This window comes from Thamnophis elegans, chromosome 4 (genome assembly GCF_009769535.1).
Source record: "Thamnophis elegans isolate rThaEle1 chromosome 4, rThaEle1.pri, whole genome shotgun sequence".
NCBI lineage: Eukaryota > Metazoa > Chordata > Lepidosauria > Squamata > Colubridae > Thamnophis > Thamnophis elegans.
The window spans coordinates 14,811,926-14,836,549 of NC_045544.1; the positions used below are offsets into that span (position 1 = coordinate 14,811,926).

General features: G+C 38.2%; 1 protein-coding gene across 3 annotated transcripts in view; it reads right to left on the bottom strand.

Moving 5' to 3' along the window:
• COL12A1 (collagen type XII alpha 1 chain) overlaps window positions 1-24,624 on the bottom strand; it is a 148,033-nt gene that overhangs the window by 65,136 nt on the left and 58,273 nt on the right. For all 3 annotated transcript variants that reach the window (XM_032215657.1, XM_032215655.1, XM_032215656.1), the window contains exons 15-30: window positions 21,998-22,264; window positions 17,969-18,161; window positions 16,547-16,668; window positions 14,811-14,960; window positions 14,611-14,730; window positions 13,797-13,961; window positions 13,522-13,668; window positions 12,743-12,885; window positions 10,216-10,345; window positions 7,515-7,660; window positions 6,710-6,839; window positions 5,389-5,528; window positions 4,246-4,375; window positions 2,003-2,142; window positions 339-471; window positions 213-239 (exon numbers count right to left, since the gene is read on the bottom strand). In XM_032215657.1, coding sequence (XP_032071548.1) covers window positions 213-239; window positions 339-471; window positions 2,003-2,142; window positions 4,246-4,375; window positions 5,389-5,528; window positions 6,710-6,839; window positions 7,515-7,660; window positions 10,216-10,345; window positions 12,743-12,885; window positions 13,522-13,668; window positions 13,797-13,961; window positions 14,611-14,730; window positions 14,811-14,960; window positions 16,547-16,668; window positions 17,969-18,161; window positions 21,998-22,264 — 2,283 coding nt within the window. The remainder of the gene's footprint in view (window positions 1-212; window positions 240-338; window positions 472-2,002; window positions 2,143-4,245; window positions 4,376-5,388; window positions 5,529-6,709; window positions 6,840-7,514; window positions 7,661-10,215; window positions 10,346-12,742; window positions 12,886-13,521; window positions 13,669-13,796; window positions 13,962-14,610; window positions 14,731-14,810; window positions 14,961-16,546; window positions 16,669-17,968; window positions 18,162-21,997; window positions 22,265-24,624) is intronic.

Here is a 24,624-nt window from a genome sequence, read left to right on the forward strand (position 1 = left end):
ATAATTCAGTGATGCTTCAAGATGCTCATTGAGCATGTAAGATAAATGACTGAAGGGAATTTTTTTATATACAGAGTCTCGGTGTGTGTGTGTGTGTGTGTGGTGTGTGTGTGTGTGTAATTTTTCCCCCTAGAGATATCTATTTGCTATCTTTCCTATTCTTTCCACTAGCACTAATTTGCAACATGCTAGTCATGAAGAGAAAAACCTACCTGGTGTTGTTATAGGCACAAGGGGCACTGTAAAGAAAGATAGAACAGAGATTGAGTGGGTATGAAACCTGTGCCCTTTAATCATCCCAAATTATTAATTAATTAAGGTATTTCAAAATTGCATACATGTACGTTCGCTGCCAATCAGCTCATCGCTCTCTGATTCATCAGGATAAATTGCTGTAACTGAGATGTCATACAATGTGTCTGGGATAAGGTTTTCAAAAAGTTGCGTATTTTCATCCCCATTCAGAATTGTCTTCGAAAATAACAGAGGAAAGAGAACAAAAAAAAAATTAGAAGAAGTTGCATATCAAGGAATTAATGTATCCATAGTAAACATTTTTAATATGGTAAAGTATATCCTGTAAGGTTTGTAACCATTAGCCTTTCTCAATGCACTAGAAGAACCTGGCTGTTTCTCCAGGAATTTATTTGCATTAGGTGATTACATGAGCTCTACTGTTAACTGATGAGTTTTTCAGTAAATGAGGTTATTGTTTATCCCTGGGTGTGAGGCTTATTTGTGGGTGGGTTTTCAAACTACCCAGAGTCAAACTGTCTCACCACCACCACCTCTCTCACTCACACTCACATACAGATATAGTTTTATATTAGCAAGCCATGTTCAAGAGGTACTATCAATTCTGAATACCTACCTATCTACCCTGTTTCCCTGAAAATAAGACCTCCCTGAATAATAAGCCCAATCGGACTTTTGAGCTAAAATAAGCCCTCCCCCGAAAATAAACCCTCCCCTAAAATATTTCAACACAACAGCAGCCATGAGGTGACCACGCTCGCCGCCTTCTGCACCTCAAAAATAATGAGACCTCCCCAAAAATAAGGCCAAGTGCTTATTTGGGGGGGTCAAAAGAAAATAAGACCCTGTCTTATTTTCAGAGAAACAAGGTATCTATTCATCTACCTACCTACCTATCTCCATCCATTCATCAATATTTCTGAACCACCCATTTGGTTCCTAAACCACTCACAGAGGGACTTTATATGTGATGAGAAGGGACCACTCCAAAAAATTCACCATAAACCACCATCTTCAATAAAACCATCATCTTTAAAAAACAGATGCCACCAAGCCAACTAGCATTGGGCTTTACCTCTATATGAACAATGGTATTATTCAGAAGGATAAAATAAGGAATAGACGCTAAATTACAGACCAAGATCAAAGAGAGATTCAAGAAGAGCCATTACTGCCCTGAAATCAGGATTCTATTATTGCAGCCTCATATACTGGAGAAAGGAGGAAGAAAAAATGTTTCCTGATATTCCTGAGCTACAAATACATTCTCCATCATTCTGACAAACATTAATTATCTTTAAGGGTCAATCATTTGTGGCTGATGGGCACCTCTGAAATTTTGAAAACATATTAGAAATGCTCTTAGAAAATATTTCAATGAAGATTGCTTATTTATAAAATAGTTATCACAATGGGAGTGACCATCACAAGGCATCATCTTACCAGAAGAGGTAATACTGCTCTTAATTATCTTCTCTAGATGAAGCTAGAGGCTGATACTTTATTTTGTAGCAAAACAGGTTCCCATGTGTTTATCTTTCAATTAAATATATTTTAAAATCAATTTTAGGAGGAAACCTTATACAGTAGTAGCCAAGAAAATATTCATAGACACATAGGCATATTGATAAGGGCATCTCTGATTTTAGTTATGAGTAAATGTAACTGCTTAAATTTCATATAGTCACTAGATTTACACTTCCACACTTGTTGAATTGACTCATTTCAAGAATCCAAAAATTCCTACCTCCTGTTTTTCAGGTTCACCATAAGGCCCCCACATTACTCTGTAGAGAGCTACATCAGGTGCTCCGTGATCCCAAGTACCTCTGAAACTAGTTGTGGTTACTTGATCTGTTCTCAAATTGATGGGTGCTGGTACAGGTACTGTAAAGTGGAAAAGAGAGAGAAAAAGTCTATGCTTATATACTAAATCACTAGATACAGAAATTTACTGCGTAAGACCTTTTTGTTTTGTGGGAATCAGTGGTGGGTTGCAGGCGGTACGCCTGGAACACCAGGTACCATTCAGGTAGTGCGCCGGAGGGCCTACCCATCCACCCACACTCCTTACCTGTCCTTTAAAGCCTTCGGGGCTTCTGCGCACGCGCATGGCATGTACAGCACCTGCGCGACGCTCTGCCAAGCAGCTGGAGCATTGCGGAGGCATCGCTGGAAGGCATGTGTGCGCGCATTAATGTGGAGGATGCCGGGGCCCGTTGCAATCAATATGGTTGCAACGGGATCTGGAACCCACCATTGGTGGGAATATACACAATAATTTCCCCATTTAGAACAATCTTCACTTTTTCTAAAGCTTCCCATATATCAAATCTTGGTAGAGCTAATATTTACACATGGCAAGTTCAGGCCCATGAATGCTGAGAAAAACTCCCAACAAGTCAAGTTTCAAAACTCTATTTCAATGTTTTTTAGAGAGGAAAACTAATTAGGGAATTGCAGAAGTGATTCAATTGTCATAGAGCTGAATGCAAGACGTGATCTTATTGCAGTAATAAACTAGAAGATGATCTGTTTGTGGTTCTCCCAGGGTCGTATGTACAGCTATTGTAGAAAACTATCACAATTCAATAGAGATGCTCTTATATTGCTTAACTGGAAGCATTATGACATAAAAGGTACCAATTAGAACATGTTGGACTGATAACACAGACGTGATATTGTTCATGTGAAGCTATGAAATTGAAATAAGTCTAATTTTTCAAATTATGTATCTTTAGGTTTAAGATTGAAATATGCCACCCGTACTGCTGATTATAATTTTTTCTGGTTGGGATAAGAAGACGCCTATTCACTATTGATACATTGAAAGAGGCTTCATTTCAAAGATTTCAGATAATTTTACTGATTTGAATCGGATATGGAATCTATGTATGACTTCAGAAGTGGGACTATTGAATGTAATAATGAAGCAATGTTGTTAGATTATATTTACAAAAAAAAAAAAGAAATTCATAGTCTTGTCACATAGGAATCATGTACATATTAACTCAGCCAACCAAAACCACACATCATCTCCACAAAAATTATATCCCCCAATTTTCAGTGGCTTTCATCATTTTATTATCAGCTCATCCACTAAACTTTACATTGGCAACAGCAGTGGAAACAAATGTTCAACTCAAAAAGACTGGGGCACTAAAGAGTTCTGATTTTGTAAAGGATTCCCATGTGGTGACAACAATGTTGCCCTAGAGAACTTCCAACTCAAGGTACCAATGCTGTCCAACTTTCATTTAAAAATATTCAGAGAATACATAAACTAGGCACTGCAACATGTTCTACCTGGGACTACCCTTGAAAATGACTTGAAAGCAGCAGCAACTAAAGAGTGAAGTGTAATTTCAAGGTAAAACACATTGAAACATCACACTTCTTATGGTGTGGAATATGCAACCTTAAAGGAAAAGGGATACATCTGCCTAATTACCCAAGGCTGCCAATTAAACCAGTGGATTGATAGATGTGGTAGCCAGATCGCACAAAACAAGAACAAAAGAAGGAATGCAAAGAGAACAATTTCTTTTGTAGATTTTTTTTTTGCTTGTGGTGGCAAATGCAAATCCATATCCAGAAAAGAAAAGAACAGACAGTTATTGGACAGATCTGTTAATGATCCAGTTCAAATTGTGAGTAAACTTTATGGTGCCATGGCTTTTGAAAGGCTATAGCTGCTTCAAAGATCATTATTATTTTTATATTTGCATCTGGATATACTGCATTTCAAGCAGATTCTTTCTTAACAAATGTATCAGCCAAGCAACAGATGAGCGCCTTGATAAAAAAACAGCATAAAAGCACTGATACTCATTCACAAAAGTATGTAAATGCAACACACAACTCTATTTTAGCTAATAAAGCGACAACATTCTAATGTATTTTCAGCATAACCATCTATAAAACCGTATTTCAGGCCACACCCTTGTATGAGAATCTAAAGAAGCCCATTAAGCAACAGCATAGACTTACAAGTGGTGGCTTCTGCTGCTACGGGCACAGACAGCCCTTCGTCATATTCTGCAGCAAGTTCTACATGGTAGAGTGTTTTTGAAAAAAGATCAGGAAGAGGCGTGCTGGTCTGGGATGGATCCACTTTTATCTGCATAAACAAATTAGCCAGATTTCTTTCTTGACACTTATTTCACCAGGCAGTAGAAAGTTTACAACTATTTCTAATATATTAGAATTCCAGTATATGTTTATTTTCAAACGAGCTACACTATCAGACATTAAACTGCATATATTATCTGGGATATTTTTTCAAACTATGAAGCAACAAAATTCTACACTTCTCCAATGATCTACTTAAAATATGTGGCACTTCCTTTATTCAATCTGTTTGAGAAGTGCAATGATAGACTGCTGTTTGTAGCTGTTCAAACTAGTATTCCAATATGTGGGGTGAGTAGCAATAGCACTTAGCAATAGCACTTAGACTTATATACCGCTTCACAGTGCTTTACAGCCCTCTAAGCGGTGTACAGATTTATCACATTGCCCCCAACTACCGGGGTCCTCACATTCATTCAAGTTCTGTTGACTCAGGCGGCTTCAAAGAGATGCTATGGCTCTCACAATATATTTCCAGGTGTGTCATTATGCACATTAGAAAAAAATTACATTATTTTCAACATGTTATTACGTGAATATCGTAAATCACAATGAATTTGATTTGCTGCCTAACAACCCTATTTCCATTGCATCAAGATATTGCTAATCAACTTTTCACAGTGGTTATTCTCCCTGTTTATATCACGTCTTCTAAATGATTGAAAACCAAATATTGTCAATTTTTAATACAGCCTGAATTCCCATCTTTATGCTAATATTCCCATTTTTTTAAATTTTATTTTAAAAGTCCCCTCTTTTTTTTGCTATGCAGGTTCATATATCTTCCAATTTAGACTTCAATTTTGCTTATAATAATAAGATCCTACTCATGGTACAGTAATGATACTGTAAATGGTGCTTACAGTATCGTTAAAGCCAAAGAAACTAAAATCATTTGATCTTAGCTTTACAGATCATGGACTTTGGCTCCTATTTACATCTTAACAATACCTATAAATGATCCTGATTAAATATTTAATTTATTTTCACACATAGATTTACCTCTTTTACTTCATCTTCTTCAGCTGCTTTATATCTCACTACGTAATTACGAACTTTTCCAGGAGCGTGATCCCAATTGACTTTCATGCTGCTGTGAGTAATGTCACTTAGCCTTAATCTTTTTGCTCCACTTAAAGGTACTGAAAAACAAACATAGTATTGTCCAAGTTCTTAGACAATATTTCTCTAAAGAAATAAATACATAGATTACATATAGCCAACCTACCCGATGTCAGATATGTAGGTGACACCTTCACCATAATAAGAAAGGATCAATTAGAGAACACCCTAACGCCAATTAGAAAAACCCCTAAGACCACTCCCACTCACAAAGGCAGAATATAAACTGAGAGCAAAACCCATTCCTTACTAGCACTGATGAAGTTACCAAGTTAGGGTAATGAAACTTCTGCAAGAAAACAAGCGAGCTTAGAGAGCACCAAGGACCCCTCATTTCAACCCTGAGCTACAAATATTCTCCCTTGTTGGCAACCTATCCTGCTCTGAATTTAATTTAATTATTAAATTAATACACTATCAATTATTAATTCATTAAATAATTTTTTCAATTTAAAAACTGTTGTACAGATCTGCAGAGGAAGACAAAGTTTTTGAAGATAATATCCCCATCGTTACCACTCAAATAAGTAACGTTGTATATAATAAGGCAATTCTCTCCTCATTTTTCTAGGGGAAATACTTTCCAAAAACTATGCTATCCATGAAAAATAGCTATATAAATCCCAGATGTTACCAGAAAAAGAATTCCAATGGTTGATGTTTATGCTTAACATCCGATGCTTTTCAAAATACTTCATACATCAGTATCTTTTCACGAAAAGTGAAAGAGTTTAAGTCACAAATAACAACCCATGCTGGCTGAAGTATCTAGAACCATGATGGCAAACCTATGGCATGCATTCCAGAGATGGCACATAGAGCCCTCTCTGTGGGCATTTGCACCATCAGCCCAGCTCAGCGAGCCGGTAATCGGGTTTCTGGCAACCACAAGCACACTCCTTCCGGTTTGGGCACTCTGTGACAAAAAGGTTCCCCATCACTGATCTAGGAAGTGCAATCCGACCAGAGCAATGGGACACTTTGTGGTAAGTGCTTACAGCTGGCAATTACACTGCAGATACATGTAGAGAGGAGTTTGATAGGGCTTTTTCAATCTAACAAGTTTTCTTAAAAGGTGTAAGCTTTCATGAGCTTTTCCTGATTTTTGGCTACCATGAACTAACACAGCTGTCCACTTATAGGATCTCACAAATCGCTAAGGCAACGGACCAAATATTTTGAAAAATGGTAATATTCCTACATGTGACTTCCTGAGTAGTGAGTGGATCGCTAGTGAGGTCGCCAAAAGTTGAATGAACTGTTAAAGTATACTCAGTATTTGGAATCAAGTCAACCAGCTGCACATCAGTCACTGATGCTCCAACCCGCATCTAGAAGAAATAAATAAAACAGAGAGGCAAAACATCAAAATAAAAAAACAACATGTTTAAAAATGTTTTCTTAGAAAGAATTTAGTGCCCAGAGTTACCTTGAGGAAAGGTGGGCGGCTTGTAAGTTTTATAAATAAATAAGTAAACAAATTGACAGTTTCCTGAATTTTGCCATACTATACACCTGTTGATGCATTTGATTTTATAAGGTAAAGGTTCCCTTCACACATATGTGCTAGTTGTTCCCCACTCTAGCAGGCGGTGCTTATCTTCATTTCAAAGCCAAAGAGCCAGCACTGTCCGAAGACATACTCCGTGGTTATATGGCTGGCATGACTAAACGCCAAAGGTGCACGGAACGCTGTTACCTTCCCACCAAAGATGGTCCATATTTTTCTACTTGCATTTTTACATGCTTTCGAACTGCTAGGATGGCAGAAGCTGGGACAAGTAAGCTGGAAGCTCACTCCGTTACATGGTGCTAGGGATTCGAACTGCCAAACTGCTGACCTTTCTGAGCGACAAGCTCAGCATCTTAGCCACTGAGCCACTGCATCCCTGCTTTTATACTGTAAGCCAAATTATATCTCACTGTTAGGGTATATGGGAGAAAATATAAGTATCAGAGAAACAGAGAGGGAGGGAGGGAGGGAGGGAGGGAGAGAGTGTTGTTACCTCTTTTTCTGTTGCTGGTATTGTGGCATTGACAGGTTCATATAATAGCATGTAGCCAGTCGCTCCTTTTACAGGTTCCCACCGCACACGCATCGTCCTCGAAGTGACATCATAAGCATTCAAGCTTCTCACTGAAGGGATTGCCACTGTGAAAAACATAAATATTCCCTTCAGCTACTCACATCTACAGACTTATTTCCCCCCTTATCACCCAAACATTGGTCATATCACTTCTTTCTGGTTTGGGAAAAGGACATTGAAGGAGAGATTGTGGGAGCTTTTCCTTACTGAACTGGGATAATGAAGAATTGCAACATGGTGACACAGTCACATTCACTGACCCATGCAGACTTTGCTATTAGCTAAAGTTTCTGGCAACAAGATAAGATGTTAAATAACCTGAAGCTTCTCACATAGGGATTACCAATTTTCTTGTGACCAGCAGGATTTCTTTTTTTTTAAAAAAAAAGATTCAAAAAGCTTTTTTTGTCTCGTGCCTAGTAACACCACAATGTCAATGGAGTGCGCAGAGCCAATTTTATTTAGCCCACCTTAAAGGTGCTAAAACTATCCATTCCATTCTGTAACCCTCAAACTTTCCAACTACACAAATAAAGAAATACAGGTTTAAATTGTTGGTGCTACTTATTCAAATGGTCTGGAAACCATAGACGAAAAATCCATGGGAAAGGAGAAGATTGAGTAGCTTCATGGTGGCCAGGCAGCAGAATCCAGATGACTCATCCTTCCCCTGGCATAGGGCCAGTGACCCATTCCTAGCTTGCTAAATAACCATCGCATAAGTCCCTACTAAAAGATACAGCATTCCTTGGGGAATAAGTGATCAAATTAAATATTCCATGCCTGTTTAGGGAACCGGTTGATAAATAATGGTCAAAAAAACCTACGAAGAGTCAATTTTATTAAGCAATTCCTCATGTGGCTGCTTCTTATCTTTTATGTAAGTTTTTAAGAAGTCATTCTCTGTTCTATGGTCTGGGCACCAATAGGCAAATGCTTTTTGCTTAATGTATTACAGATATTACATTAGGGTTCCAATGTTCTTTTGTTTTATATCCTGGGCTCCCTTTAACTAAGACAATGGACACATGTTAGGAGGTTGTGATTTAAAAAAAAACATATGGCTTATTTATGGTTTATGTATCTTTGTTCTTTCATTCAATTTACTGTATATGCACCACCCAAAGTGCAATACATCTCAAAGCAATTAACATCTGGTTGAAAGCCACAAACAAACATTTCAAAACAAAACACTAATGCACATCATATCTGAGGCCTCTCACATGTCTATCTACTCCACCCTTGCCAAACATTGGCTGGAATCAGCCTCAGATGAAGGAGGAGAACCACTGCAAGCCTGTGCCCCATAAATCCCAACCTCCTGACCTGCTCTAGATGGAACCATGATTGTAGGTATCAACAGCCACTGAGAGATCAAGACGTCTCCAAACGTGCTAGAGATAACTCTAAAGTGGCACTTCAGTGCTGTATCCTAATCTGAAGCCAGATCCTGGTCCATTTCTGCATTCAGTGAAGGCAGTTGAAAGTCCCCAAAGATCCTAAGTCTAGGAAGCACCACAAGGAATATAGCCAGTGTCAAGCAATTCAAATAGGAGAGCTTCTACATAGTAGGGAAGGCAGTGCAGTAGCAACAGTCCCATTGGATCCCTAGAATTTCACAAAGGTGGTTTCTGATGACTACCCAGAATTATCCTTCTGAAATCCACCAGTTTCCCAGGCAATAGCACTTAGACTTATATACCGCTTCATAGTGCTTTTACAGCCCTCTCTAAGCGGTTTACAGAGTCAGCCTATTGCCCCCCACAATCTGAGTCCTCATTTTACCGACTTCAGAAGGATGGAAGGCTAAGTCAACCTTGAGCCTGTTGAGATTCGATCTGCCAAACTGCAGCTAGCAGTCAGCTGAAGTAGCCTGCAATACTGCACTCTAACCATTGCGCCACCTCGGCTCTTCCATCAACTCTGTCTTGGCAATGCAGCAAGTACAACTCTTGAAACAGAGTGAGCAAATTTCTGAAACATCTCCACTTCTCACCCCATCAATCATACCCTGGTCTCTTGGGACAGAATTCAAGAGCACTGCAATGTGAAATCAGTAGGCAACTTTCGCATACCGTACCAGCTTCGATATCACCTATGGAGATTCTCAATCATCCAGGTCATGGTTGTCCCAAAGGTGCTTTTTCCAAAAGGCATCTGGACTGCCTTCGTTTTTTTTTCCCCTTTGAAAACGTTGTGCTCCTCATCCAAGAAGCTGGAACTGAAGAAGCTTCTTGGATGACAAGCAAAACATTTTCCAAGAAAAAAAACAAGGAAGTCCAGCCACCTTTTGGAGAAAGCACCTTTGGGCCAGCTTTAATATCTTTCACTACCAATCTCCTAAGGCAGGGGTCTCCAAACTTGGCAACTTTAAGACTTGTGGACTTCAACTCCCAGAATTCTCCTGCCAGCATAGCATGTGGACTTCAACTAGCTGGCAGGAGAATTCTGGGAGTTGAAGTCCACAAGTCTTACAGTTGCCAAGTTTGAAGACCTCTGTCCTAAGGCCAGTCCCTTACGAAACAAAAAGTAAAGGAAGTTTGCCATACATTTTATTAATATTATTTGTATGCACCTAATAATTATTCAATATGTCTATTATTTTGTAATTTTCACTTACATGTTGTTTCGGTCCCTTTTAATGGTTCACTACTGGTACCTTCTACTATAGAAAATACATTCACAACATATTCTGTTTCAGGCTTGAGGCCAGTGAGTACAGTAGTGGTATCCGAACGACTTACAAAGACCTGAACAAACATAAAACATAAATCAAACAGTAGCAGATGTAATTGTTACATATTTCAAAAAATAAATGTAATATAAACATAGTTATTATCTTGGTTCAGGTACTAAATAATTTAAAATAGAACGTAAGTTGTCTCTGTACCAGATGTAATACCAGTAGTATATATCTGGTACCAAAAGCTGTAAAATATGAATTATTTGTAAAATTAGGATGTATAAATCTTAACACCCTTATAGTAAGTTTCACTGCATCATGGCTGAAATCTATCTGAAATATGCAATCACAGAAGACAGGAGAAAAGTATCCAAACGTACTATATATACGCAGAGGTGGGTTCCTACCAGTTCGCACTTATTTGGTAGAACCGGTTCATCAAATCTACTAAACCGGTTAGAAGAGGCTCCACCAGTGGACCCGGAAAGCAGGCCACACCTACAGAAGAGGTTCCAAATTTTTTTGAAACCCACCACTGGTCCTTGGATATGATTATTCTACACTATCATGCTCATATTTATAAAACTCAGTGCCTCTGTGAAAGGTAAGGATGACTACTGTGTTTGTGGTGCAATCAGAACATTGCGTGTGTTGAAGTTGTTTTAACGCAAACCAAAGATGCCTTTAAAAAAACAAGTTTACATCCTATTCTTATGCATGCCAGTGCTGTGTGTGAGGTAATTTAAGGTGGTTCTGACAACTGTCGTCGGCATCTTCATATCCGGTCACATGGGTGGCAAGCCACTCCCATCCAGTCACATGGGCGGCAAGCCACTCCCACAAAGGAGGCCACACCCACAGAGTAGGTTCGAACAATTTTTGAAACCCACCACTGTATATACGGCATATAAACTGACTACCATTTCACTGTATATGAGGATTTAAGGGCTGTTTCAAATATATGCTGCATTGAGAAACCAGCCAACTGTCGTTCCAAAAATAGGAATATGAATATATATGTACAGACATATGTATTTATAAGATTACAATGTATAAAAGAATAGTAACAGATATTATATCAAAGAATAAACTTATACACATATATAGGAAAGGGAAATAGATAATGTTTACATGCAGTAAAAGCTCTGTTACTATATACTTCCTTTCAGCTACTTAGTTTTTCCTTCCTCCCCCTCCCCCTCCTGGGGCTTCTTTCTGATCATGTCTATTATTTGCTAATGGTTAAAAAGCCTGTGTTAATTCTCCTAAGTATTCTGGATGTCTGGATATAATGGCATCCAGATAATTATAATAGGATGCAAGCTGTCTGGTTGCCACATGCGAGTTATTATTTTTGTATAATAGATTCCAGCACTAGCCAGAGGATCAACTTAAGAAGAACCATGCTATAGGGAAAATAAGCATTAAATTAATGACTGCAGCTAATCAATCCCTTTTGTTTAATACCAATCCTTACTGGATTGGACTGGTTAAGCAATGCAATGTGAGGACTCTACTCGCAAGGGAAATATCAATTGTTATTGTCATTGAATTGAGTAAGGCTACTGCGAGCTTGGGAATCCTGGGAGTTGAAGCCCACAGGTCGTAACGCGGCCATAGTTGCCCACCACTGCTATAAAATACAATGTGCCTCTTCTTCCGGCACCCAATCCAGCCTAGCAGTCCCAGCCATTCTGAACCAGTACTTGAGAGACTGCCTCCTGCCAATTACCTCCCTACGACCTATTAGATCACACAGATTAGGCCTCCTCCGAGTTCCATCCGCCAGTCAGTGTCAACTGGCAACTACGCGGAGGAGAGCCTTTTCAGTAGTAGCTCCGACCCTTTGGAACGATCTCCCCGTGGAGATTCGCACCCTCACCACCGTCCAGACCTTCCGCACGGCCCTCAAGGCCTGGCTATCCCGTCAGGCCTGGGGATAAAGATTCTAATCCGTCCCCACCCGAATGATGAATGAATGTTGTGTTCTATTTTTACTTATGTATTGTCTCATGTCTTGTCTTGTGTTCCCCTCCCCACAAATTGTAAGCCGCCCTGAGTCCCCTCAGGGAAAAGGGCGGCCTATAAATAATAAACAAATAACAAAAAAAAATAAAAAAGTATCAGTAAGATATTACTAATGCCTTTCTCTGTTTAATTTGGTACTATGTAATAAGGAAAATTTTTGCTCAAGTGAGTATAGTTTAAGATTTACACCCAGCAGCCGCAAACGCATGCATGCATTCGCCATATGTTTTAGCCAGAAACAATGGATTTGTTTCCACTTAAGGTTACTCTTGTGCTTAAAATTCTATTTGTCGATTAATGGGAAATGCACGTGTATGAATAAACTGTAGTGACTGATGAGCGAGCCTTTATTTCAAAACTTAGGAATCTAAACTGAGCAAAATAACTCTCCCCCCACCCCAAATAAGAACCAAAATAATCTGTCTCCAAATCTGACCTCCTGTGGTGTCCCTCCTCGGGCAGGATAATATTCAACTCTGTATCTATCCACGCTCTCAGTGGGTGCAGTCCAGGACACTCTAAAGGAAAGAGGGGTCACTTCAGAAGTAACTAGATTGGTGGGAGGCAGAGACAAATCACCTGTTGCGAAAAGAAAAAAATGGAATTTAGGGTAAGGAAGTCTTGATGAGAAGGTTTGCCAGAGATGACTCATAATCAAAGCAATAAAATACAGGTTTTCTTAAGCACATAGGAACACTTTATTATAAAGTATTTATTATTTCAATATTAAAGCCATTTCCATATTGAATGGAGCTGTATCTGAACTACGTTCACAACAGAAGTTATAGGAAAACAAACTGCGCACAATGAGAGAAAATTTGAGCAATTTGACAGCAGAAGCAATGACCCAGAGAACTGGTATTTATCTCCCTCTCTGCTGGATGTATTCAAACAGAAACTGAACCTGTCAAAATGCTTTAGGGAGAAAACATTCCATTTCAGATCTATGATTCTAATCAGACAAGGCATCCTAATAAAAATCATTCTGGGATTGCACATTTTAATATGTGTTAACTTCTCTAGGCATAGATGAAATACATATGGGTGTAGACATTGCATGCCAAAAGAAAGCAAATATGAAAAGAATTGCATTCCTACATAGACCAGAGAAATGGATATCTTGTTCAGAAACTCTCCGCTTGACCACATTCCAAGAGAAATTATGCAGACACCTTTTTCTTAAGCACAAAACAAAACCCCAAAAGGGTAACATACCTGATCCTTTCACGCTATTGCACAGATTATCGGTGACACTATCAACAATGTTAACCAGAAGGTTAAAATCTTCAACATTGAAAGCATGGGTGTCATCTGGATCACTTGCAATCTGCTTCAGTTCATTCACATCCGCATTTTTAATACCTTAAAAATCGCGAGATAACACATTTTAAGTAATTATTTGTCAATTATTTGAAAAAGCATCTAAATATGAGCAAATTATTATATTCCAATGCCTTTCTGTACTGATTGCCTCTTCACTTGATACTCACCGATAGCAAAGATCTCTATTCCTTGTTCCTTCAATCTGTCTGATGGAATATTTATGTCATCCTGTGATTTGCCATCAGTAATGAGGACAGCAATTTTTTTAGCTCCAGGCCTCAAGCCAGCTTCAGTCTTAAAATTGTTTCTTAAGATAAAGCTCAAAGCCATTCCTGAAATCATACACACACATATATAAAATGAAAGTAAACATCCAAAAATATTATAGCCTAATTTACAAGGAGACACATCAGTTCTTCCTGATCTACTTTGAAGCCTATTATACTTTCCTTTTGCTAGAATCATAATTCTATTCTTGTATCTTCTATTTGTGAGACTAAAGATTGCCAGATAAGATACCCATTCACAACAGAAGAAGCAAAACCTCCAATACAATTACCAAAGTGTCTCACTCCTACTTGGGGATCATTGTAGACTGAGATGGTTTCTTTCATAGGAGTGGAAACATGAGGGCTGGCGAGCTAAGGCACGGTGATACCATACTACACTCTAGGAATATATAATTTTGTGAGTCTCCCCCCCACCCACCCAGTATAACGTATACTGGAAAAATCAATAGCAAAAAAGAGAGCCAATTTGGTCTAGTGATTAAGGCACCAATTAGAAAGTGGGAGATTATGAGTTCAGGTTCTGCTCTACCCATGAAAGCCAGCTGGACCGTCATTCTCTCTCAGCCCAACCCATCTCACAGGTTTGTTGCTGTGGGGAAAATAGGAGGAGGAGGAGGAAGATGTATTGGATATGTTTACTGCTCAAATTGTTTGTTAAGAAAAATAAATAAATACATATACACATACATACCTGTAAGTGTGTTGCCTCCTTTATATGGCAAATTGGCCACAGCATCCAATAAACGCTGTTTGGTTGGATGGGCATTGAGGTTCCATTCTGTTCTTGGATCTCCACTATACTGTGCAAGAGCTGGGGAGAAAATGTAGTGTAATTACAAATTCTCTTTGAATAGTATCCCTCAAAATATTCCCATTAGCTTCAAAACTTACCGACTTGCACTTTGTCTGGGCCAATATCAAATACTTGGACGATGCTAGCAATAAAACTCCGGACTGTTTTAAAATTTGTTCGGCCAATGCTCCAAGAACCATCCACCAGCAATACAATATCTGCTTCAGCTCTGGTTTTACATTCTAAGCCTATTACAGCAATCATAATATATCTCAGTTAGTTACAAACAACTTTTTTCTTCAATCCTATCTTACATTATATATAATGAAGATTTTAATTAACTTGAAGTTCTTCTATGTAAGTTTTGATTAACTGAAGCTCTTATATGATCATTTCATCTCTTGCTAATAATGAAAAAGATGTCCAAGGTTGCATACATTATTAATTTAAAAATATTATTGTCATATGTACTGAATACTGATTAGATGGAATGTAAACACAATTAGAACCAATTTCATAATAGAATTAACCCTAAACCTAAGTAAACTTAGGTAATCAACTATTACTTCTGCATATTCATCAGTTTAAATCAAGAATGCTTAATGGTCTAAATTATAGCTATGAGTAACTGTCTTTAGAGCTTAATACATATGCATAACACAGCACATTAACAGCTATATATGCTAATTAATGCAGATGGTGCAGATATTTGCACATTTAAATCACAAAAAGAAGCACAACACAAATAAGGTAACAGAAACAAACACATAAAAGAATAGAAGTGACAAAAACACACATTTATAAAAAGTATTAAATGCTTAGAAAGAAAACAATGCCAGGAATTTTCAATGTATGAGAATAAATATAAGAGTTCACTTTCCATATGTTGGAAATGACAAGTGTATTTATTACAAAGCAAAAACAGCACAGTTATTTTTAAACAAGCCTTTCAACAACTATTGTAATTGTTTAAAATGCATTCTTCCTCCTTCTCTTTGCTCTGAAGTTCATGTTATCAGCTGCAAAGCATTCTGGCTTGGTTCCATCTTTACATGGAAGGAATCCCACTGAGTAAAAATCAAGCACACTCATCAGAGTTAAGATGGGTTCATTTATGTTTCACATCATTGCTCCAATATTCAGATTTATTGAGAACAGCTACTCCAGGGACCTGAAGATTTAAAAGTATGACTTTCTTCTGCGTAAAACAATAAATTCTAGACTTTAATCAATACAAATAACATAAATCAGAAAACAGAATAGCGCTTACAAAACATGCTTTCTGGACCACAATTAAAAAGCTAAAGGTCTATTCCACGCCCCTCCACATATTTTAATGCCATGGGAGCGATATTGGGAATGGAAGTATCTAGAACAGTGTTTCTCAATCTTGACGACTTAAAGTCCTGTGGACTTCAATGCCCAGAATCCCCCAGCCAGCACAGCTGGCTGGGGAATTCTGGGAGTTGAAGTCCAGAGGACTTAAAGTTGCCAAAGTTGAGAAACACTGATCTAGAATATGTGCTGAAATGGCAGAACAATATAGCCCCAAAGACTGTGCTGAACTGGGCATGCAAACAGACTTTCCATCATTTGAAAGGTCTTCTAAATGGAAAAATCAACGCTATCTGTTATATAGAGATTTCTACTTTTCCATTTGGGAAAATTCTGGCAGATAAACTGTGAGGTTTTACATAAAGAGAGCCCGCTTTAAAATGCCATCATATAGAGATGCTACTATCAATATAGTATAAAATATATCATTACTCTATGAAAGCTGTTACTTCAGTCATTAAACACCATGCACTGTTTTCCTTATTAAAACTATATTTACCTGTAGTTAATACTGAGACATCCGGAACATCTGCAAGTGTTGTCTTTTCTTCTCCAATCAGAGGCATACTTTCACCTCCTTCAAACATTCCAAATACATTGACTTTATAGGAAGTGTCTGCCCTGCATGATTGAAAGATAGATGTGTGCTATATACATTAAAGCAAATTAGTTTATGCAGATTCTTTCACTTTCTTTTCTTTCCCCCGTGCATGTTTAAAAAGTGAGAACATATAAGTTTTACCCAGAGGGGGAGGGAAGGAGGGGGAGACTCATAAAATATGATTAGGCTAAGGGGGAGAGGGTCTCCACTAAAATAATAGAGAAAATTTGGGGTCTGGAATAGGGATTGAGATCTCAGTTGCTCAATTCCTAATTCAGATGCTCAAACCATAACAGGTTTTCTTCAATTTTTTTAGAGAATTAGAAGGAATTAAATGGTAGGCTTTCTGAAACTTTTGCTAGCATTCATCAGGTAAGACTGGAGTTGTGGGAAATGACTTTATTGCAGCTATAGCTCAATACTAATTAGTATTATATTTCAATTGTTTCAATAGAACAACTATATTCTAACCATTGTATGAAACATATATATTATCCAGCAAAAAGGTTCAGAGTTCTAAGACTCAATCTCATTTTCCAGTGAAACACTTGTGTATTTTATTGAATTTTTTATTGAAAGATTTCAAGCCTGCAGTTCTGACTTCAGTAATTAGGGTAGCTTTCTCAATATATTTTAGACAGTGTTTGTTAAAAATCTATACCGTGTATGGGCTCTGGGAAGTCGGGGGGGGGGGGAGGGAGGTGGGGTGTTGGGGGGAGGGGGGGATATATACTATGTGTTAGATTTCAATGTAATGCGACTTCACATGTATACTGTTTCTCTTTAATTTCTCTGTAAAAATAGGACAAGTTGAGTACATTGACGTATAGTAGAAATACACCAAGGGGAGGAGGAGTGGGATAGAAGAAAGATGGGTAGAGAGGGTGGGAGAGAGGATGGAAGGGAGGGTGAGAAGGAAGGGAGGGAGTGGACTGGGAGATAGGAGTGGTAGAGGGGGAGGGGAAGTAGGGTAGAGGAGGATGATGGAGGGAAGATAGAAAGTTGGAGGGGGTGGAAGAAAGAGGTGTATGGAGAGTGGAAGAGGTATATTGGGTTTCTATTTTGGGGGGTATTGTTGACAAGAGGAATTGCTGTGATTATTGTTTAATGTTGTATGGCCCCGGCTATGCACAGTATATATGTGAGTGTATGAAAATGAAAAATGGAAAATAAAAACATTTTAATGCGAGTAATTAGGGTAGCTTTCAAAATAGAAGAAGATGTGTAAGAGATGGGAAGGGATTTCAGTAAAAACATTGGTTACATTTTTCTGTATTAACAAGAAAATACGGAAATTGAAAGAAGTTACTATCAGCTTACCTCAGCTCCTCTAATACAACAGTATTGTCATATGGCCCAAGTACTAATTCACCAAGTTGTCTGTTTTCTCCACTTGGATGGAAAGTTATTTTGTACCCCTTAACTTCCCCAGGGGCTGGCTCCCAGGTTACACGGAAACTTGACCTTGTAGGATCTGAAGTCTGCAGATTTCTGGGAGGTTTAAATGGAGAAGCTAGAAAAGTCAAACAATATTCATTGAATCCAATGTGAGCTGTACCCACTGGATAAATACATCAGGGGCACTCTATGTGTTCCCTAAAGTAAACATCAGCTTCAAAATTTTACTGAAACAGATCCAACACATGTCAGATACAGTACATGTTTTTGCTTATGTTGTAGTATTTATTTCTTTTCCTTTCAAGTCCTCAAAAATCTTTGATGTCTTCTGAAGTATATTTTTAAAGCATGACAAGAAAGCTGGAGGGGAAAGGGCTTAAGACAATACCCTATTTTCTCTTACTTATAAAAGCAATATTATTTATGGAATAATTTAACTGAATCCATACAATCAGAAAAAAAGTTGTGCCACTGCTCTCTTTCCCTACATTTTGCATTCTATCAGCATTGGAGGCCTTACACTTGCACTTAATACTTTCAAAAAAATAAGACATCCATCCAGAGTTACTTTTTTCCATTCTGTAGTTATTTCAAGATAATTTTAGATAATTTATTATTTCAGCTGCCTTTAAAGATGTAGTATCCATTTTGTAAAAACAATAACGCAAATGAAAATAAAGAATAGGAATAGGAATAGGAATAAGTTTATTTATAGGCCGCCCTTTTCCCTGAGGGGACTCAGGGCGGCTAACAACTTATAGGGAGGGGATACAAACAGTAACATATAACATAACACATAATTAAAAAAATAAACAACATTCATTCAGCATTCGGGTGGGGGCAAATCAAATCTTTACCCCCAGGCCTGGCGGGATAGCCAGTTCTTGAGGGCTGCGCGGAAGGTCTGAAGGGTGGTGAGGGTACGAATCTCCACGGGGAGATCGTTCCAGAGGGTCGGAGCTGCTACTGAAAAGGCTTTCCTCCGCGTAGTGGCCAGCCGGCACTGGCTGGCAGATGGCACTCGGAGGAGGCCTAATCTATGAGATCTAATCGGTCTCGAGGAGGTAATTGGCAGGAGGCAATCTCTCAAGTACCCAGATCCACTACCATGAAGGGCTTTATAGGTGGTAAGAAGCACCTTGAAGCGCACCCGGAGATCAACAGGTAGCCAGCGCAGCTCGCGGAGGATAGGTGTTATGTGGGTGAACCGAGGTGCACCCACAATCACTCGCGCGGCCGCTTTCTGGACTAGCTGATTTCAAGGCAAATATGGGAACTTAATTGCTTAATGATTGAACAGTCATTTGATGCCAAATAGTTGAGTCGGTATTTACCACCAACTTGCTTATCTTAGTGAAGGCTCACTGGAAGAAAGCTGATTTATTGCCTACATTAAAAATATTAAAATAAGATAGAAAACTTGGGAAACTGTATCTGCTAATTAATGCAATTTCAAATGGACTAAGATCTAAATTTCTTTTCCAGGATTATACAGAAATACACTGGAAACAGAGGTTGACAGCTCATATCTCTTATAAAGTATGCTATAATCCGAAAAGATTATGTCTCAAATTTACTTCCAAGGTGCCAAAATCACGTGTGGATTTTCACTTTAGAAGCAATTCATTATTACTTTTCATTAATGACAGGTTACAATGGTAAATCTTTAAGACACTTTAAGGTGTCCAATTAGCAGTGCAGTAGATGAAGATTACATGGCATTGGACGTAAGATACAAAATAAGCAAACATTAAGTTCCTTCTTAACTCAACTGGGTTTTTTTTTCCTGTTTCTAGCTATCCCATATGTGCATGGCTTTTCTTTTCTTTTTTTCTTTTAAACTAAAGTGGCAGTCGTTCAATCTCAAAGTGCAAAAGCCAAGGATTTTGGTAAGGGATGAAACAGAAATACTATTGCTTTTTAAACTCCCAAGCAGAAAATGCTTTAGAATGCCAAGGACTATATTTAGGATCTTAGGGAAAAAGAGAATAATCACAGAATGCTCAGAATGTAACTCCAAGATTCTATCAAGTTTTCTCATCTCATTCAGACTCAGCCTGAAAATATTTCTTATAACCGTTTCAAACTACAGCTTCTGAGGCAGCAATCAGAAACCTACACGAGAAGTCCCACAAGTTCCAAATAGTAAGAATAATCGTAAGAGATTGTAGAGGTCGAGCAATAAGTAAAGGGTGAGGGTTCTCTAACCCTTTCCTGAAGGATGAGCAACAGATTTAGTACACTGTTCTAAGAGATCTTCCACTACTAACCATAGATTATATACATCAAATACGTGGGAAAGCTTGAGATTCTCATAGTTTCTCTTATGTTCCAGATAACCAGGATAAGTTGCAAATTAAATGGACTATGTCACAGTCTTAGCACAGAGCTATCAGATCCAGGCTGCAAATATCTGGACTGTTGAAGGGCAACAATAACAAAAGCTTTTATTTTTTTTGCTACCTTCTAATGGTCATTTGAACTTCGGACAACATCTAGTAATCCTACTTTAGGAGTAATTACCTGGGGTACTTAAAAATGTTTTTGTTCGCTACTCATTTCATTTACACAGTGTCACATTGACTGATACAGTGGGGCAAAAAAGTATTTGGTCAGCCACCAATTGTACAAGTTCCCCCACTTAAAAAGATGAGAGAGGCCTGTAATTGACATCATAGGTGGACCTCAACTATGAGAGACAAACTGAGAAAACAAATCCAGACAATCACATTTTCTGATTTGGAAAGAATTGTTTTGCAAATTATGGTGGAAAATAAGTATTTGGTCAATATCAAAAGTTCATCTCAATACTGTATTTATATACTGTATGTGCTGAAGTTAAGCCCATGAACAGAGAGTCCTCAATTTACAACAGTTCATTTAGTGACGGTTCAAAGTTACAATGGCACTCAAAAGGGGATTTATGACTGTTTCTCACACTTATGACCACCGCAGCTTCACCATTGTCATGTGATCAAAATTCAGATGGTTGGCAACTGACTCAAATTTATGTTGGTTGCAGCATCCCATGCCGAGGTGGGTTGCTCCCGGTTCGGTCTGGATCGGGCAAACCGGTAGCGGTGTCTGTGGGAGGCTCTGTCCACCTGCCCGGATGCTTCTGCACATGCACAGAAGCATCATGCATGTGTGTGAGCGCACACGCAAGCACGAGCGAACGGGTAGTGGCGGGATTTGCAACCCACATATGGTTCCAGGGTCATGTGATCATTTTTTGCGACCTTCTGACCAGCAAAGTCTATGGGGAAACCAGATTCTCTTAACAGCTGTGTTACTAATTTAACAGCTGCAGTGATTCTTTTAACAACTGTGGCCCCAAAGGTCATAAAATGGGACAAAATTCATTGAACAAATGTTTCACTTAGCAACAAAATTTTAGGCTCAACTGCCGTAAGTTGAGGACTACCTGTATAGAAATTAAGTGCCACATTAGCAACAGTAGCAGCAGCTTTCAAAACTATGAGATTAATTTAAAAAATGTGAAATAAGATGGGCAGGAAAGAATACATTGAAGAAAAAGATTCAAGTCTTCATCACAATTTGGGCCAGAAAAATTCCTTATTACAGCCTCATTTGCTGTGTATTCTCTCATCCTCCAGTCAATCAATTACAATTAATTGAAGATTAACCCAAGGATTAGTTTAGTTGTTGAATTGCCTGAAATGGCAGAAAGTTTATAGTGCATCTCTGAAAGCCAACCTTAGCACCACCTAGGGAGGAGAAATGGCCGCATTTCCAGGCAACTGGCAAGTAGGACACATATTTAACAGCAGTTTAAATAATAAATAAGTGTTTAAAAATAAACAAGTAATTATACAATATATTGCAATCTCTTAAACTAGGAACAAGTTTGGGCTTGTTGTAAACTTCATACATTTTGGCTACAGTAATCTATCATATATACGGTACTTTTTTATTTTAAAAAATACGCACCTGTTGTTCCTTCGCCTTTTCTATGTTTTCCTTCCCCAGTTTTATATGTTGGAATGACAGTAATATCATAAGTAGTAAGAGGCTGGAGACGTTTCAATACTGTGGAGGTAGAACTCGGAGGCACTTTGACAACGATTTGTCTTCCTCCTCTACGGGGTCGGTAAAGCACACGATAGTTGATCACTTTTCCAGGTGCTGGTTGCCAAGTGACTCTCATTGTGGTCTCCTTCTCATCATCTACTGTAACAGTCCTTGCACCAGGTGACACTTGGAAGTGTTAAATGAAAAAAAAAATTAAAAACAATATTTGGATGGAAGGCTGAGTCAACCTTGAGCTGGTCAGGATCGAACCAATAACTTTAACATGGCATTTGATATATTAGATAGAAATTATCTCTACCTATATTGGTTCTCTGGAAGCTTGATTCTTCTTTTATAAATTTAACCTGACTATTTTCCAACCATTTATTTATTCAATAAAAGATCCACCGAATAGTCTTCAAAGTAACTCAATACTACAGTTATAATTCTGTATACATGTTCCCCTTCCTGCTCCCTTCCAAGGAACACAGATGAATGAGTGAATGCACATACACAAAATGTAAATGGGAAATAAATATATTCAGGGATCACTACCAAGTTTAGGGAGCTTCACAACTTTTCCTGGTTTTGTATTTTCTGAATTTGAAGCCAAGCACCAAGCAAAATGTTCTGCAATATTTTGAATTATGATTCCTCATATGTTCATATTTTTTCATATTTCTACTTGGTTCTTTCCAGCCCCCTCAAAAGTCCTTTTCTACTCCCATGATTATAATATCTTAAATAATAAATAGGGATATGATTAAATATTTGTATTTCAGAGGCTGCCACAAAGAGGAGGGTGTAAATTTATTTTCCAAATCACCAGAGGGCAACAATGGATGAAAGCTAATCAAGGAGAGAAGGAACCTAGAATTAAGGATAAACTTCCTAACACTGAGGACAATTAACCAGCTTGCCTTCAGAAGTTTTAGGGGCTTCATTACTGGAGGTTTTTTTAAGAGACTGGACACTTTTCTGAAATGATATAGGTATAGGATCTCTTGCTTGAGCAAGAGGCTGGACTAGAAAACCTCCAAGATCCCTTCCAGTTCTATTCTGATTGATATGCAAGATGGATTCTTTCCAATATCTTGGCCCAACACTTTAGATTTATACAGAATATGTTGTTTTAATCTTATTTTATTCCACAAAGAATATCTCTTTTTTTTCTGGTTTCAAATTCTTAAAAGAATCTGTATGCAATGGTTAATTACTTCAGCACTATTAAACCAATTTTCTTAAACATCAAAGTAATCCATAAAAACAGTATCTACATTTATGGCTGACTGGAAACCCCTTTTTGCATAAAATGGAAAAATGCACTTATGATTTGTGGTTTCAATTATTAACAAGCTGGATAATACAAAAGAGTGAGTTTTCTTTTGTAGTTATAGGCTTTATAATTTATTTTCTGCAAAGCAAGTTGGAAGCTTCTTTTTATTTTGTCTTCTTTCTACCTTTTTTTTCCTTTTCTCTTTTTTTTCTTTTTATTAGTTTGTTAGTATTTATGATCTTTGTAAAACTTTCAATTAAAAAATTATAAAACAACATCAAAGGCATGCACAAGTTTGAACTTTCCAGCCCAGAACATCTGGAAAGTCATGAATAGAAATAACAAGAAATAGGGATCATATTATAAGGGGGATAGTTCTACTTCAAACTCAAACAGCCCAAGGAGCTGCTGATTCTGTTCTACAGAGGAATTATTGAGTCTATCATCTGCACCTCTATACCTGTCTGGTTTCATTCTACAACCCAACAAGACAGACACAGACTTCAGAGGATAATCAGAACTGCAGGAAAAATAATTGCTACCAACCTGCCTTCCATTGACGACCTGTATACTACACGAGCCAAAAAGAGGGCCGTGAAAATATCTACAGACCCCTCACATCCAGGACATAAATTTTTTCAACTCCTACCCTCAAAATGAAACTTTAGAGCATTGCACACCAAGACAACTAGACACTAGAACAGTTTTTTTCCCCAAATGCCATCACTCTGCTAAACAAATAATTCCCTCAACACTGTCAAACTACTCACTAAGGCTGCATTACTATTAGTCTTCTCACTGTTCCTATCACCCATCTCCTCCCACTTATGACTGCATGACTGTAACTTGTTGCTTGAATCCTTACGATTTATATTGCTATTGTTTTCTGATTTCTTATTTGTACCCTATGATTATCATTAAGTGTTGTACCTTAAGATTCTACACGAATGTATCTTGTCTTTTTAGCAATAGCAATAGGAATAGCAGTTAGACTTATATACCGCTTCATAGGAGTTTCAGCCCTCTCTAAGCGGTTTACAGAGTCAGCATATCGCCCCCACAATCTGGGTCCTCATTTCATCCACCTCGGAAGGATGGAAGGCTGAGTCAATCTTCAGCCGGTGAGATTAGAACCGCTGAACTGCAGATAACAGTCAGCTGAAGTGGCCTGCAGTACTGCCCCCTAATCACTGTGCCACCTCGGCTCTTTTTATGTCCACTGAGAGCATATGCACCAAAGACAAATTCCTTGTGTGTCCAATCACACTTG